This window comes from Sphaeramia orbicularis, chromosome 17 (assembly GCF_902148855.1).
Source record: "Sphaeramia orbicularis chromosome 17, fSphaOr1.1, whole genome shotgun sequence".
In the NCBI taxonomy this organism is placed as follows: Eukaryota; Metazoa; Chordata; class Actinopteri; order Kurtiformes; family Apogonidae; genus Sphaeramia; species Sphaeramia orbicularis.
This window is the reverse complement of record NC_043973.1, coordinates 4,819,275-4,836,535: the sequence shown is the minus strand read 5'-3', so window position 1 is coordinate 4,836,535 and position 17,261 is coordinate 4,819,275. Positions and strand designations below refer to the sequence as shown.

The window sequence follows — 17,261 nt, the reverse complement described above, 5'->3', positions numbered from 1 at the left end:
AACATTGAAAAATGTTTAATTACATAATGAAAATTTTTCCATCTGCATAGCATGCCTTAAACATTTTGAATAACTGAACAACAAAACAATCACAAACAAACTGAAATTTTGTAAGAAAAATAAGTGCAATAATATTATGATGCCTTATCGTATGATCTGACCATATACATTAAAACTTACAGATATCAGTGGACCTGCAAAGGCACAAAACCTTTAGTAACAGGCAGAATATTGGTAAAATTGTTCTTACTTCTTGCAAGACATTTTAAGTTGTTCATATTTGTTCAGGCTATTTACATTTTTTGTGAAAAGATAGTTTGTATCTGTACACATTTTCATGTAAATTAACTTTTTTTACACTAAAACAAATAGAACATTTTGGACTTGTCAGTATTTATAGGTGATCATATTGGGCTGTGGCCCCTGAATGAAAATCAGTTTGACACCCTTGATTGTTAATATCTTAAGTATTTTTGCATTTCACCAATTCATCCCACAAGCCGGATTGGACCCTCTTTGTGGGCCAATTTTGGCCCATGGGCCATATGTTTGCCATTCTTGAGTTATCTGCAGAAATCCGGCCCACCACCTGTATTTTATATTTGTCTTTTTTTCTCTGGGTTTGGGAAGTTCATGAGGGGATAGAACTATTCAAGTCTGTTTATTTCTCCAGCCAATAATAGCATTGCACAGCATGTGCAGTTTAAATGAGAAAATTCAGTTTGCCCCTTTCAACTGTATTTGGTTGTAGAATCCACAAAATTTTGTGAATTTCTGGGTGTGTTCATTTGTGATTTTATAATACAGTTGCTATGACAGAATCTTAGAAGTAGTATTTTCTTTTTGTGTTTGAGAGCTTTTGGTTCATTGCAGTTGCCCACTTGATGCAGTCTCATGTTCACTTGGCCCCCACTCTTGGCCAAGTTTGAACAGTTGTGTTAACAAACACAAACGAGAAATGTTACATACTTTGCATTTAAACATCTGAGGTGTTACGTCTGAGAAATGTATGATGTGATGTCATATGATATGATATTGAATATTTACAATAAAAAATTGATCCAATTGCTAATACTAAGGAAAGTCATGTACCAGAATGTACCCACAGCTACTAACACCACCACTGAATTAATGCCACATACATCCATAGAATGTATCACAAATTAAATAAAGCATGATGCTTGTTGTTAACAGTAAATCTGTGTTACATCACAATCCAGTTTTGTCCTTTTGGGTGAAGGCAGGGTACACCGACAGTATAATAACAACAGTATACAAATAGATATAAAATATCTATAGATATATAGAAAGAACAACAATACATAAAAGTACATATAAAATATTTATGGATATAAACAATAAACAAGGCAAAGGATGTCTACAAACAATATGTGCACTGCAGTCCTCAACCAGCGTTTTCCGCCATGGCAAAATGTCATCAAAAGTCATCAAAAACAATGGTTATACAATCAAGTACTAACTCCTGTGTGTATCATGTCGCTAAAACAGACAGAAAAGAAAACATGGAATGCCTAAAAACACTGTTTTTGGCAGTACAATGCCATAGCTATTGATGTAAGAACTGAAGTAATTTTCGTTTTTTTCAAGAAAACCATGGAAAATGGCTAGATATCAGCTCTTTAATTAAACTTTTATGAGCTATTTTTGTTGTTATTATATTTGTCCAAAAAAATGTACCTTTAGTTGTACAAGGCATGAAAATGAACAAGAAATGGAAGAAAACAAAGGTATTCTAATCATTTTTTCAGCGACTGTACACATGTATAATATTTAATGGGCCTTGGAGCTGGTTCTCGGGGGAGCAGTGCCCCAATAAACAAATGTCCTGCCCCCTCAAATGAAAGTTTGTGACATTTTAGGAGGTAGGGAAAAGGTAAATGAGCTTCACAACAGGAGTTGCTTTAACCAAAAATATTCCATCATTGAAGATGACTCAAAATTCTGAAGGCCGTCAGTCATTTTGACAGATTAAAATACTGAGGGTAATCTACCAAAGAAAGTTTTCACACCACACTGTGAACAGAACCTGCTCATAGGATCGCTGGTCTGTCTCCATCTAAACAAGGCATTAAACAGTCCATAACAACATCCTACCTGTATATAAGCCTACAGCACCACCGTTCACAACTATGCTGAATACAACAAAATTATATGCTACTTTGCCAGAGCAAAATGTCAAGGCAGTTGAGTATCCTTAGGTATTTTAAAAAGCCCAGTAAATGTGATGGCATTGATAAATGCAGTGAAAAAAGAGGGACTGATGCAGCGGAGGATGAAGGACAAGTGAGTAATATGCCAGTTCTTATGGCATTTTCTACCTTTTGTGTGTTACTCAATTTTGCCAAGTTCTCCGGTTCACATAACCCTAACCGTAACTGTAACCCTAACTCTATCCCTCAGTGTGTGGTATTTGACATAGCGTGAAAGCTTATAATGTTAACACGCCAATTAAAAATGGCATGTATATTTACGCAAGTCATGATATCATGTCAGTTTGTCAGCCAGCACCAACTACAGCTGCTGCATCATTGAGATGTTTTAGAACATTAATTCCTACTAAATATGTCTCACTGTCATTAAAAAATTTAATTTTAAATGACAGATAATAATGTGTCATGACAGAATTTTTATGACCCTGTCCATCATTTTGACGGACAATAAAAATGTGTAGCACAACCTCAGCGTCACAACAGCGGGAAACGTAGGGGAATTAATAATGCATGTTAAGTTTCACTTTCACTTTGCATGTACCCACTGTGAGATACACGCTGCACAGCCCCCCCCCCCCCCAATAAGAAGGATGGAAACCGCCATGGTCAGTCCATTGAGTGGAACAATAAGTTAATATCAACTAAGTATCCAAATATCTAAATAACATAACATAAAACATATAACAGCTTGTCTTGCCTTATGCAGTGTTTTTCCTCCTCTGTTTCCCTCAAATAAGCAAAGAGCAAACACCTCTGGGGTAGAAATGACTATAAATGAGCATAAGCTTCAAAAGGTCCACCATGCTGGTTTGTTTACATCTAGCTACCACAATTCCTTGCGCTCAGGCAGTTTGGTGTGACTTGCCTGGAACACTACAAAGTCGTGAGTCATGGTTTGAAGTTGTGACTTACGGGCTCAAAAACCAGCCTGGAATGCAGCATAGGAAGGGGGAAGGTATTTGGGGGGTTGAGCTGCTTTATGTTTAATGGTTCGTGTTAAATGACTTAATATTTTTTGTTGGCTCTGCTATGTGGTTGCTTCATGATATATTTGTGTTATTTTGGGGTTTGTTTGGTCAGGGATGCGCTCGAGTGTTGGGTGTGTGTGCTAGTTTCACCTTTGGAGATTAAAAGGCCGATACAGAGCCAAACAGACTTATTTTGTCTTTTCCTTATTTCCCTGGCGGATGTTTAATCCGCCTCTGACCTTAAAGTGCAGTGTAGTTGCTTTGGAAAAATAAGTGAACTGTTACAAAGTTTCACTTTCACATCTGCCCATACCCATTGTGAGGTACGCGCATCACGGACCGCACCACTACGTATAAACTCCTGCAAAATAATCATAGTAATCGTGAAACCGCAATTATTTCTCTGACGATAATCGTAGCACCAAAATCTCTAATCGTTACATCCCTATATCAAATGCATGCATGCAGTCTCAACAGATTATGAGCATTATAATTATGAATATTTGAAGTCAGACAAATGTACAGCTAAGAAATTTTGAAAGTAATTTTAGTTGAATTTCAAGAGTGAGCACAGAAATAAACATTAAATTTGCTGTAGAGTTAAGTGTCAGCAGACATGTTGGACATGTTGCCAGTTCATTGCAGTGTTGACATATACAGATGAACAACTATTTACTCTCACATTTACATGGTAGGAAGAAGCCTGAAAACCTGCAGAGACCTGAGTACATACAGGAAGCCCCACGCTGGCTGGAATTGAACCCAGGTCCTTCTTGCTGTGAAGTAGCAGTGCTAACCACTCCACAGTTACACCCATATAGCTCCTTTAATAAACTATGTAACATTTCTTGCTTTGTGTTAGTAAACTGACTGTTCAAGCAATCCTCTCCACTCAGTGAACCAGTGAGAGAGAGAGTGTTGTGATCAAGGCAGCAATAGAATGAACAAGGAGGAGTGGCATCAGCAAAAAAAAAAAAAAAAGGCTATAAAAAAAGAAACGTAAAAGGTTATTTTCTGATTGTTTTATGTTTTTTTACATATTAAAGCATATTTGAATATGCCCACATTCTTATCTGAGGTGGACTAGGTAATTACATGATAATGTGTCATTGAATAGAATGTGGTTCCAGAGTGGTACAGCCCAGTGGTACAGTCGCAGTCAGTACACAAGTCATACAAGTACTGTATTTTTTTTAGTTCTGTCTATGGAGAGAAGAATTAATGACTTGAAATTTTATGAATGAGTCAGTCTTAAGTGTGTGTGTGTGTGTATACAGGTGCAGTATCCAATGATGGAAAGGGAGGAGGACATAGAAACAGAAGGTGTTGGCAGCAGCAGTGTGAGGGCAGCAGCAATTTCATGTTCCAAACAAAAAAGGAAGAAAAAAAAAATTTGCAAATCCAGTCCATCCACAGCTGAGGATGGACTCGCCTCCTCCACTCTGTTTCCTCTGCCTGTCTGAGTCATCCCCATCTCTCCTCCTGCTTCACATTGGTGCATTTTCCTTTTATGCATCCATGTAATGCACACACACACTTACGTTCACAGAGGTAGCTCCGCCTCCTCTGCAGTGTAGCAGCAGCGATAGAGTGGGCAGAAATGGAGGAACCAGCAATGCAGCAGGAAAAAATAGAAGGATCATGGGAGGTAGCGGGGCATAATGGAGCAGGCTGGAAGAATGAATCAACCCTAACCTCCCTGCTTAAACACTCATGTCTTCTCTGCTGGTCATCTCCCAGGGACAACGATGTTGTGGAAACAGATGAGAGGGTCCTCAGCAAGACAGCCGAGATCAGAGTAAGAAGACCGCAGCACCTAGCGCTGGTGTGTGTGTGTGTCTGTGTGCATGTTAGTGTTTGATCCATCTGTGTGAACATGTTTATTGTTTGGTTTCTGAAAATGATGCTGGCATTATTATTGTTATTCTCTACACTGTGCAACACATATATGCTATGGATGTTTCATTTGTAATATTTCCACCTCTCCCAGTACTTCATCTCCCATGATGCTCTCTTGTGATGTCATGATGCTGTATGGCTGATGCCACACTTAGATAAGAATGTACTTTTCAACGTTGGCTCAGTATCAGACTTTTTAGTTTTTGGGTCCCAGAGTCAGATTCAGATTGTTGGGCCACAGGTTTTTAAAATTAACTGATCAAATGCATTAGCATTGAATTAATGGAATATAAAGTCTCTGTCTTGTGCAGAGGTCCTTTTTCAAAATATCGTTTTAATATGTATTTAAATTATTTTTATTTTACATTGCAGTACACTTTTTTTTTTTTTACTCTGACATCAGATTAAAGGCTGTCTAACTATGTGAAACAGGAAAGTGGTGATGGTTTGATAGTTAATCATCATTATCTATATTAACTCCGGCTCTGTGACAGACTGCTGCATTTGGTTCAGCAGGGAATGTTGACAACCCTCCTTTTAATAAGCACTTGTTCTTATATGACTTTTGTATGACTTTTTTTTCCTCAAAATATTTACATTATTATCATAATATAATTTTTTTCATGAAATATTACAACTTAGTATAACGTAAAATGCTTTTTTTCTTGAAACTGATTTTGTTTACTCTGATACCATGTTATGCTGTGATACTAGACATTCAGTAAGTCTTGAGGGAATGTATTGAAATTCTTGTGGAGTCAAGGGTGGACTTCAAATTTGGCAAATTCAATGTGACAAAAGGTCAAGGTCACTGTGACTTTGATCTTTGAGCTAAAATTCCTTTTTATTGCACTCCTGGTTTTTCATGTGTAAATGTATTGCCAGGTTGTAAAAAGAGAACTGGATCAGTATCACATTATAATGTGAACATTTTGTGTTGAACCAAGATGTTTTCATGTAAAAGTCATTCATATCTTAATTACCACAAACAACTTCATCACATTATATTGTGATAACTTACATTGTTAAAACACAATACCTTGTTTAAATCATGTATCGTATATGCATCGTTATGTGATACATGATAGTATATAGTTAAAACACAATAGCTTATCTTGTTAAAATGTGAAAACTTTTGACATTACAACATGATAAATCTTGCTAAAACTTGAAACCCATGTTTAAGCAAAGAGTGCATGGAGAACAGGTGAAAAAGAAGAAATAAGCTTAATAAAAAAATAAAGTTCTACTTGATAAATGATGGGTTTACTGAAGGTTACTGTTACTGAGGACAGTGGATGATGATTAGTCTGTGACACTGATGATGAGTTTAAGATGCATGGGGCTATAGAGTAGGAAGAGTTGGACACTGCATCAGTGTCTGGAACAGAGCATAATGTCACTGACTAAACAAACTTGACCACCATAAATAAACAGCTGATAACCAAATAATCAATTTCAACTTTGGCATGAAATGGTACCTTTCATGTAGCCCAAGGTGCTTCACACAGCAAGACCAAAACAACACTGACAGTTTGCACACTTAAAACTCATAAATGCAAGTACACCTCAGAATAAGCAATACTGTGAATGATAGAGTCATACCGGCTGGAACAATGCCTGGGACAACAAGGTCCACATCAGGTGTTCGAGAAATCAGCTGTGAAATTAGCTACTGAAACAAGACAGAACAACAATTCATGGAGTAGGGTGGATGGAGTACTACTACAGTTGCAACCCCAGTGAGACAGGATATATGCAGGGCAATCACCCAAGACTAAGACCAGCAACACCAAACACTGCACAGCCTGGACTGGCTACAAGAAAGCCTATGACTCAATACCACACATGGGTACTGGAGTGCCTAAAGCTATATGACATTAACAGGACACGAAGAGTGAGCCTTCATCCAGAACTCGATGTGGCTTTGGAAGACAACTCTGGATGCCAGCTCAAAGCCAGTTGCAAGAGTGAGCATCAAATACAGCGTCTACCAAGGAGATGCTCTGTCACCCTGCTGGTCTACATAGGCCTAAACCCCCTCAGCCTGATCATCTCCAAGCGTGGCTTTGGGTACCGGCTCCAAAGTGGAACAACCATCAGCCACCTCCTCTAGATGAATGACATTAAGCTGTATGCAAAGAATGAGTGTAACATCGACTCCCTGTTGGTAGTGACTTAAAAGAATGAGATCATGGCTACAAGCTGCGGAAATGAGTTTTCTCTCCTTGGTGGCTGGGCTCTCTTTCAGAGACAGAGAGAGGAGTTTGTTGAAGAGCCACTGAACTTCCACATTGAGAGAAGCCAGCAGAGGTGCATTCTTATACTCACCTATAGTCATGAGCTGTGGGTAGCAATCGAAAGAACAAGATAATGGATACAAGCGGTGTAAATGAGTTTTCTCTATAGGGTTGCTTTCCTTTAGAGATAGGATGAAGAGGTTGGCCAATTTGAGAGGACCTCAGAGCTGGGCCGCTACTTTTCCACTTCAAAAGAAGCCGGTGTTGTTGTATGGGCATCTGGTCAGGATGCCTCCTGGTTGTCTCCCTGGTGAGGTGTTACAGGCATGTCCAACTGGGAGAAGATGCCAGGGCAGGCCCAGGACAAGCTGCAGTGGCTACATCTCTTGACTGGCCTGGGAATGCTTTGGTGTCCCCCCAGAGGACCTTGAGTAGATGGCCGAGGAAAGCAAAACCTGGGATCCTCTGCTCAGGCTGCTACCCCAGCAACAACTAGGTAATCAGTGAAAAACTACCTTAACCACCTTAATTCAAAGAGCAGCTTAATTTAAAGCCAAGTCAAAGAGATATACCCTAAGGTTCCTTGTAAAAATCTTTTTCAGCATTTTCAGTCACATCTAGCTGTTTTTAATGCACAGGACTTAAGGACACTCTTCCAGTGTGAGAATATGGGAGTATATTATTCAGTCTCTGTGTAGGGCCATATATGTGTTTGAAGTGTTTATTTGTAGTGTAGCACTGACAGTAACTGGTGATGAATATGGAATGAATTTGGCTGCTATGAACAGCATGACTGAAAAGGGAAGAAAAAAAATCTGCAACAAGGGCAGTGGCTTAGCATGTTTGGGTAGACAAGAGGTGTAAATGGAAAATTAGAGGGAAGAGAGGTAAAACTAATAAGCTAATGAAAAATAAGCACTGGAACTACAAAAATAGCTAAACTGCCATTCAAAGAAACAGGTCAAAGAAAAGTGAGACTACCTTTGAGTCCAGTTTTTTGGACTGTTTGATGAATTGGTGGATTTTGAGTACTTCACTTTTTCCTGTTGTGGTTAAGGACACCAAATAGTAGATATCTTCTTTAGTATAATTGGAGCTAAAATATTCGATTTACCAACGGACCTTCTAACCAAACCAACCAAGCCATCTGATTACCAGGAGATTGTAGAAAGAATTCCAGTGCAAGGTAAATCAATTGCACAGTATGTGGCAGTACTGAATAAACTGACAACAATAACGCTGTCAGTTCAGTGCATTCTTTAAGGGCACTCATGACACTGCATGGCAGGCTTGTCTGGGGTTTGAAGAGTGAGGCACTGCAGAAGTTACTGGTAGAAAATCTTGCCAGTGGTGGGGAAAGAGTCGAGAATGCAAAAGCAGTATTGACTGAGGAGAGAAGATTGACATTCTTTGACCCATCCTCGACTGTATTGTGATGGATCACAGGCAATGCATCACCATACAGGGTGGGGCTGAGGTGTCACATATTACACTAACAGGACTGGGAAAAACTCATAGCTTATAACCCACAGCCGTGAAAGACAGAGACCCACAAATAGAGAGTAAGGCAGTGAACCACATGTTTATTTAGCTGGACACTTGCCTTGCTGGCAAAGTCCAGTGAAGATGGTTGTTACATCTTCCACTGCCTGATCACCCTGAAGGGAGAGTGCTTTATCATATCATGAGAGGAGGTATGTCAGATGTCCAGAATATTTTCAGTATTACCTTTCATAGGTGAGGGAGTTGACTTTCACAGGTGGATGTGTGCTATCAATTACCCCATAGCTACAAGAACCAATTCTCACAGAGCTGCATTCTGGGCATAGAGGTATCATCAGGCTGTGGCAATTTTTGGTGGCCTAGGCTAGACCATAGAGTTGTCAGTGCCAGCTCTGCTTACTTTTTCACTTGTTACATTTAGCAGGTAGCTCACGCACTACTGCTTTATAACCCTTTCTGAGTTTTGTTCTAATCAAATGCAAAATGTTAGTACATATTTGATATTAAAGAGTTAAAGCCAGTAAAGCCATTTGGATTATAGTTTACTCCCTAATCTAATGTGAATCAATTAGAGAATCAATATGGAATTGAAATGATAAGTGATATCGATAAAGGAACTGCTATCACTAACTTCTCATCAGTTCCCATCCCTAGTGATCAGTGCATAAGTGTTTGCATTGATCACTGTTCCCATCAAATGAAATATCAAAATGAAAAGATTTACATTAGACAATGGGATAAACCCAAATGGATAGAGGAGTGTAAAATGCATCTGGTGTGATAGCAGACTATGTTCGCAAAAGAAAAATTACAAAATGAATCTGCCTTGAAACATAGTTCAATCACGTTAGTAGAAGTGCGCCAAATCAGCCACTGTCTTAGTGGGGTGTACGTTATGTGAAAACTTTTTTGTTATATCACTGTGAAGATTCAAATATTAACTGTCAACAAGTAACAAAACACCTGCGCCCTGAAAAAGGGAATTGGACAAGTTTCTTGTTTCCAGACAATAAGCAAGTATTTTTAAATGAAAATCTCAAGCAGAAATGATTTTGCTGATGTTGTGTGTGAGCTGGCCAGTGATTTAGAAGTGCAGCTGATGGAAAAAGGAAAAGAATTCATTGCATATATTGCTATGGATGAAAGCACTGACACAACTGACACTGCACAGCTGGTAATCATTTGTGGATTCAGCTCCAGTTTGTGCAGTACAAAGGAACTTATCAGTATTAAATAAATGCATGGCACAACAAGAAAAGACATATATCTGAAGTATTTATGTTTGTATCTAAAGGGGTAAATGAAATTCAAATACCTTGAAACAATTGTATGGGACTGATGACAGATGGAATGTCTGTAATGTGCGAGGAAAAGAACAGATTAGGGGGAAGAATGTGGGCAAAAACTGAAGAGAAAGAATTGCACAGATGAGCTGAGTATCACAGCATCAAACGCCAGCAGTGAAAGCTGGTTCACGAGGGGCACAGGGCAACATGGCACTTAACTAGCTAGGAGAAGAGGAGTTGCTCAAACATAAATAAAAGGAAAAACTGAAGAAAAAAAAATATATAAAATGCTCATCTTTTGTCATGTAGCGTATACTGCACCTAAAACCTTTGTTAAGCATGAGACTTCACTCTAGGAGGATTAACTAGTGACATTGGGATGCTAGTTTGTAGGACTAAGACAAACATTACAATCAAAGTCTGATGAAAAGCATTATTATGACACTGAATCATTAAAACTCCACAGAAATTCATAACTGCTTTGTTCATATTTTTATCTGACCCTGTTCTGCACTCAACTTAGACCATGTGTTGGTGTTGGTCCCTTGTGATTGAATTTGACAGCTCTGCTTTAAGGTGTCAAAGAAAATGTCTGTAAACCTAGAGTAATTGATGATGTGAACTACATCCTCTGAAACGCAACTGAAAACAGTTACAGAAGAGGTGGTCCTGTCTTGGATATCTTTATACCATCCATGTTATATTCCAATGGATGGTCCAGAAAAATGCCAAAAAGTTACTTTTTCTCCATCCATTTTTCCATATTTAATCCATTGCATCTTTTAAGTGTTGTGACGTATGTTTTTTCATTTTTTGTTTTATTCTTTTTGCCAGATCATAAGGTTGATTATTGTACATCATTTTAAACTAAATAAATGAAAGTTTGTATAGGCTGCATATTTATAGTAGACTCTAGAGCATGGGCACAGACATACAGTCGTGGAAAAAATTATTAGACCACCCCTTGTTTTCTTCAATTTCTTGGTCTTTTTAATGCCTGGTACAACTAAAGGTACATTTGTTTGGACAAACATAATGATAACAACAAAAATAGCTCATAAGAGTTTAATTTAAGAGCTGATATCTGGCAAAAACAGTGCTTTTAGGCATTCCATATCGTTTTCTTTTGTGTCTGTTTTAGTCACACGATACACACAGGAGTTAGCACTTGATTGCATAACCATTGTTTTTGATGACTTTTGATGGTCTAATATTTTTTTCTGCGTTGGTATGATGTCCATATGTTTGTGTGTGCCTTTATGGTGCATGCTTTTAAATTCTAAACAGAACATTTTACCAAAATACACAACAAGCCTGTGTGTGTGTTCTTGTGTGTAGGAGCTGGAAAATGCAGTAGCAGTAGAGAACTTGGAGCTGAAAGAACAGCAGTCGGACCGCAAGGAGCTGGAGGAAACTCTGGTTAAGTTAGAGCAACACAAAGACAAGCTGGTTCAGCAGATAAAATCCACTCGACAGCTCTGCTATGAAGAGAGTCAGCAGGTAACTCACTCTCTGTAAAGACATTCACCTGTGTACAATGTGGACATGCAGTACCGCTCAAAAAGTAGTTGAGCAGTGACTGGATTCATTGATACTACTCATTGATGTGGTGCTTTAATTTTTTGTATTGGTTCCTTTTTTAGGATAGGTTTATGGTTAGAGTTCAAATTGCGAGCAGAATTACCACACCCCTGCCTCTCCCACTCCCTCTTCAGCATCTTGCCTTCAGGAAAAAGGTACCGGAGCATCCGGGGCTGCTTCACAAGACCGTTGGACAGCTTTGTTCATCAGGTTGTCAGGATGCTGAACTCTGTCCACTACCTCCCCCATCTGCCCTCCACCCCCTGGATTGTAACCCACCCCCACATTTACACAGGGACTCTCCCTCAACTGTAGACTTACAGTCTCTGAGATTTCTCACATCTGCTGCTGGCTGTCTTCTGCACTTGATTACACATTACACTACTGTCATGTCAGCTGCTGTTATAGTCGTATCTGCTGCTGTTTTGTACTATTATGCACTTCCTCAACTCATAACTGTTACTGCATTGCACTACCGCTGCTATTGCAAATAGACTTGATTTACACCTGTTATATTCAATTTACAGTTTATTGTTTATACCATTTATTTATTCTTATTATTTTTTACCTCTTATATTTAGTGAATTGAGAATAAAAAATCTTTGAATCTTTTGAATCTTTGAATGAAGGAAGAACCTATGAAAACAACAGTCTCTGTATGGATTAAACCCTCTGTACAAACAGATTTCTGTTCCTGTAGACATGTGGATGCATTCACAGGCTGTGTCACACCAATGAGTTATTTTAACCCTTTACCCACAAATTTGGGGCTAGAATAGTGTTTTAAGTGTGGCTGTGTTCACTTTATTAATATCAGCCTTGCCTTTCATGATTGTCAGGCCACAATAGGGAGGGCCTACCTGGGACTGCCATTTTCAGTGGGTATTATCTGGGATGTGATTCTTCTGGAAATCTGGCTTTTCCTACGTGAAAATGAGGCTCTCATGAGCCATGCAAATCCACTTTTTTTTTTTTTTTTGGTGAGGGGGGGCAAACGTGTCGGGTATTGCGTAAACATAATGACCACTCACCGGTGCCTCTGATTCATGTCATTCCACAAGTAGTCCATTCATTTGTCACGATGAAAGCAGAGCTCCATTTCAAGAGCCTACAATCATTGCAGAAGGTTATCTGATGTGCTCTACGAATCTTGGACATGTGGTAGGGATGCAGTGTACTCAAGAAAATACCAAACCCTTAGGTCCGCCCTGCACTGGACAATCTCCCCTTATGGCAGTGGTTCCCAGCCATTTTTGGCTCATGACCCCATTTTAACATCACAATATTCTGGCGGCCCCAGACATTCAAAACAGAGACATTTTTCTTTAGGAGATGTCTTACCGGGGCCAGGGGGGTGGAGAAATCTTTCCGCTCTCTGTTTGGTCGTCTCAGATGTTACATCCTGCATTTCATTTGAACTTGATTTTTATTAGGAGAAATGTGTGGTGTTTTAATTATAACAAAATATATAGTGAATCATTAAAAAATATTTTTTTTATTAATAATTTAACTTTTTTTTTAACAATTACTAGAAATTTCAGGCGACCCCATATAAATTCCATGCGACCCCACATGGGGTCCTGACCCCAAGGTTGAAAAACAATGCCTTATGGACTGTGGGTTTTCGGTTTAGCCACTGATTTTGCGTTGGTGCTTTTTAAACTGCTTTACAGGCCACTGAGTATGTGCCTGTCCAGGCAGGCGAAAGCCCGCCCCTGCAAGTTTATGTCCAATCACTGTTGTTTCTCTCTCTCTCTCTCTCTCTCTCTCTCTCTCTCTCTCGACATGCATGTGAAAGCCACCTGTATACAAGTAGCCAAGGAATAAGAAAGTCTTATATTGTTCAGTACAGAAAGTGTTATTTTATTCAGTACAGTGATATAATTTGCTCCTACTGTGAATTTTTTTTTTTTCTTTTCAAAATAAAAATATAATTTTGGGAGAAAAAAAAGTAGTTCTCTTTACACACAAAAAAAAAAAAAAAATGCACCAAAACCACGGCCCAAAAACCGCGGTATGGACAGTACTGTGGGTTACCTGTAATATTGCACCCCTAGTAGGTATATTTTCCTGCCTTTTTATCCTTTGCCAATCACACCTATGATTATGCATGCTTCATAATGATTTTAACATTAAAATCCACGCTCATAATTCTATTCTAAAATAGTTCCTGAATCTCCACAGGGTGGCTGGGCTCTTCCTTACAGATAGACTGAGGAGTTTGTTCCATGTGGCAGTAGAACACATATATGTTCTGGTGCTTTATCAACGCATATAATATATATAATGTTTTTATGGTGCTAGACTCTTTTTTTCATTCAGTCTTTCATTTTCCAAACCACTTTTTTTTTCAGTTAATACATACCTGATTCACTGATAGCTTCTGTCTTCAGCTGTGCACTTTGTTTCTTGTCAGATCCTGTCTCTTCAGGCAGAGGAGGTGCAGAAGGAAAACCAGGTGGAGGAGTATGAGAGAGAGCTGGCCAGAGCCAGGTGGAGGCTGAGAAAGCTCAGAGAGGAGGTCAGACAGGCCAAGAGGAAGCTAGAGGAGGCTGGGGAGAGGAACATGCCTCTGCAAGATTCCATTAAACAGTCCTATGAAGAGATCCTGCAGGTACAGGAGCAGCTGCATGTTGGTTTGTGTTGTATGTATTACATGAAGTATCGATCTGACTGCAAATATTAACTAACTGTCTCTGCACTCTTAACTCCAGGAGGAGCACACTCTTTGTTCTATGTCAGGAGGTGCAGTGACACCAGAGAGCCAGCTGGACTCCACATCTCCTACTGACACCACTGAAGATGAGCCGATTCCTGTAAGGCCATGGGGGAGAAGCCAATCACTGCCTGCCTATGCAGACCTTATAATGGTACGTGTACTAGCCATGAAGACAAAGCTTTTTATGCTTCTGGAACTTTTCATGTCTTAAATTATCTATCTTCTATCTTAAGTTACTTGTCTTTGATATAGCAAAGGTCCTAATCTATGGCTGCCCAAAATTGAGGGAGAGTCTGTTGGGGTCCAGTGCAGTGGTGTTTATTGTGTGACAGCAACAAACCCAATGAGCAGGTCTCAAGAATAAGCTGTCTGTTGAAACATTACATGCCCATTTATACCCTTCTGATGCACCCCCCTCTTCATTGAGAATTTACCCACATTCTTTAAAATACTGTTTTCTTAAACAAAATTCCAATGGAAGATGGATTCCTCCTCATACCTTTAATGAAGCTGTCTGGTGTTTAGGTCAGATTTTATATGTCCCTCTTCCATTAGAATCTGGTTTTCACACATCCTGTGGAAAATTTCTACAGACATGTAAATCTGGAGCAGCACGCGTGCAGCAGTATATCTCACAATCACAGTGATGCAGCAGTGTACAGTACCAAAGGCACCTGTGCTTATCCTCATGCCCCTCCCTTCACTCCTGCTAGTGCCAGGGCAAAGCAACATGGTCAAGGCCAGTTTTGAGGGCTGTGGCATTGGCTCTCTTGCGCTGTGCATCAGACATTACAACAAAGCTCCAGTTCTCCAATACAACCCTACAGTTACTCCTGAACATGTGGCTAAAACACTACCATAGTAGTATATCCTGTCCAACGGTTCCCACAGGGTATGACCTTGTGTCTGTATGACCCAAGGATCAAACAGTTTAGCTTTAATGTTTTCAGCATGGTCTTATCCCTCTTGTAATCTGCTTCTAAATGTATATGTTTTAATGCTGCTGACCGCTTTTAGAGAGTGCATAAGTATAGTGCTGCCTACTGCTTTTAGAATGAAGTTCAGAGAATGCATAATAAGATAAGACTTTATTGATTTCACCCTGGGGAAATTTCTCCGTTGACAGCAGCAAACACAAAAAAATCCCCACAAAAATAAAGTGCAGGGAAGATAGAAACCCAAAAATATATACTTGTGAAGCAACAAATATGAAGATAAAAGAAGAAATCCGCTATTCATATTTATTTAAATTTAGATTTTAATTGAAATATTGTATACATATATATTTACAATATATTTGCACATGTACATGGTGTGATATGGGGAGTGAGGTGGGGTTACTGTGAACTGTTATAAAGTCTGATGACTGTGGGGATGAATGCGATATCACTCCTTCTTGTCCTGGGGTTGTAAAAGTCCAGGGCTGAAGGAGCTGTTCAGGGCCTCTACAGTGTGATGCAGGGGGTGGGAAGGGTTATCCATGATGGATGTCAGCTTGGCCAACATCCTTCTGTCTGCCACCTCCTCAGTGGAGTCCAGCCCAAGACAGAGATGGCTCTCTTTACCAGTTTATTCATTCTCTTCCTGTCTATGTCTGTACTGCCCCCTCCCCAGCACACAATACCAAAGAGTACTGCAGAGACCACCACAGTGTCATAGAATGTCTGGAAAAGAGTCCTGCCCACTACAAAGGACCTCAGTCTCCTCAGCAGGTGGAGGCGACTCTGGCCCTTCTTGAACAGAAAGTTTGTATTGTCTATCCCGGCCACTTTATTAAGTACCAGGATGTTCACCTCAATAACAGAGTCCACTATCTCAATGTCCAAGTCCTGGATGTTCACATGTATGTGTTGTGGGGTTGGATTGTGGGGTATCTTTGGTCTTCCCAGAGTTCAGGAGCAAGTGGTTCCCTCACACCAGTTCACAAAGGTTCTGATGACCCCCCCGTATTCCTGTTTGTTCTCTTTTGACACACAGCCAACAATGGCAGCTGTGGCAACATTGGTGTGAGAGCACTGTCCCCTGGGGGGCAACTGTGCAGCAGACTACCACATCTGTACCACAAAAGTATATTCTCAAAACTGTCCTGGTAGTCCTACAGTTTCTCTCACATTTTTCCAGTCGTCTCCTTTTTTGGTCTATCTCTGTACATCCGTATATGATTTTGAATCATAAAGCTATGATAACCACAATAATTTACAGTTGTGAGTGAATGAGTCAGGGCATAGGTCAAGTGTTACAAAACTCAAGGAAAAGATTGGATGAGATCATGTTTTTTTATATTTTCCTTCTGACACAGCCATATGGATCGGGTGACACCCAAGGATGGAGGCCTTGGTTCCCTATCCCTGGTTGCCTTAAGATACAGGCAGCTTCCCTGGTGGGGAACCTCCCACACCAAGAGTTGATGTAGGAGGTTAAGATATACTAGCTGGGTATAGTCAGGCTCGCGTCTACATATCCCTAGGGCTCTGAAACCAGTCTCCTCAACTGGGCTGGACTCTTTTTACCTCTCAGCCATCAGCTGCAGGGGTATTTACGTAGCCTGTGTCTGTCTGTCCATTTGTCTCATCAATCAGTAGCTCTTAGACAAGTTCTTTGGGCATCAACCTTAACCTTCATTTTCAAGGTCAAATCGGAGTCTAAATGTTAAATTTGGCTTTTGGCAAAGGCATCAGTGCAATTAATCTTCACCAGATCATCTGATGTCCTTCATCTTTGGTATTTAGGTGCAACTTCAGAAACTCATGGACGAGGTCTTTGATGAGAGCGTAGTGGAAGTGTAATAGCAATGTATAGTAATTAAGGTCTATTACAGGTTATGTTAATTATCA

The 17,261-nt window shown here is 39.7% G+C and overlaps 1 protein-coding gene across 4 annotated transcripts in view; it reads left to right on the top strand.

Annotated features, from left to right (window-relative positions):
- LOC115437560 (uncharacterized) overlaps positions 1-17,261 on the top strand; it is a 33,218-nt gene that overhangs the window by 3,371 nt on the left and 12,586 nt on the right. Inside the window, exons 2-5 of one of the 4 annotated variants that reach the window (XM_030160803.1) lie at positions 4,940-4,997; positions 11,466-11,627; positions 14,125-14,322; positions 14,423-14,578. In XM_030160803.1, the coding sequence (XP_030016663.1) occupies positions 4,940-4,997; positions 11,466-11,627; positions 14,125-14,322; positions 14,423-14,578 (574 nt within the window). Of the gene's footprint in view, positions 1-4,749; positions 5,025-11,465; positions 11,628-14,124; positions 14,323-14,422; positions 14,579-17,261 lie in introns of those variants that run through there. The other 3 variants (XM_030160802.1, XM_030160801.1, XM_030160800.1) reach the window with 3 other exon arrangements.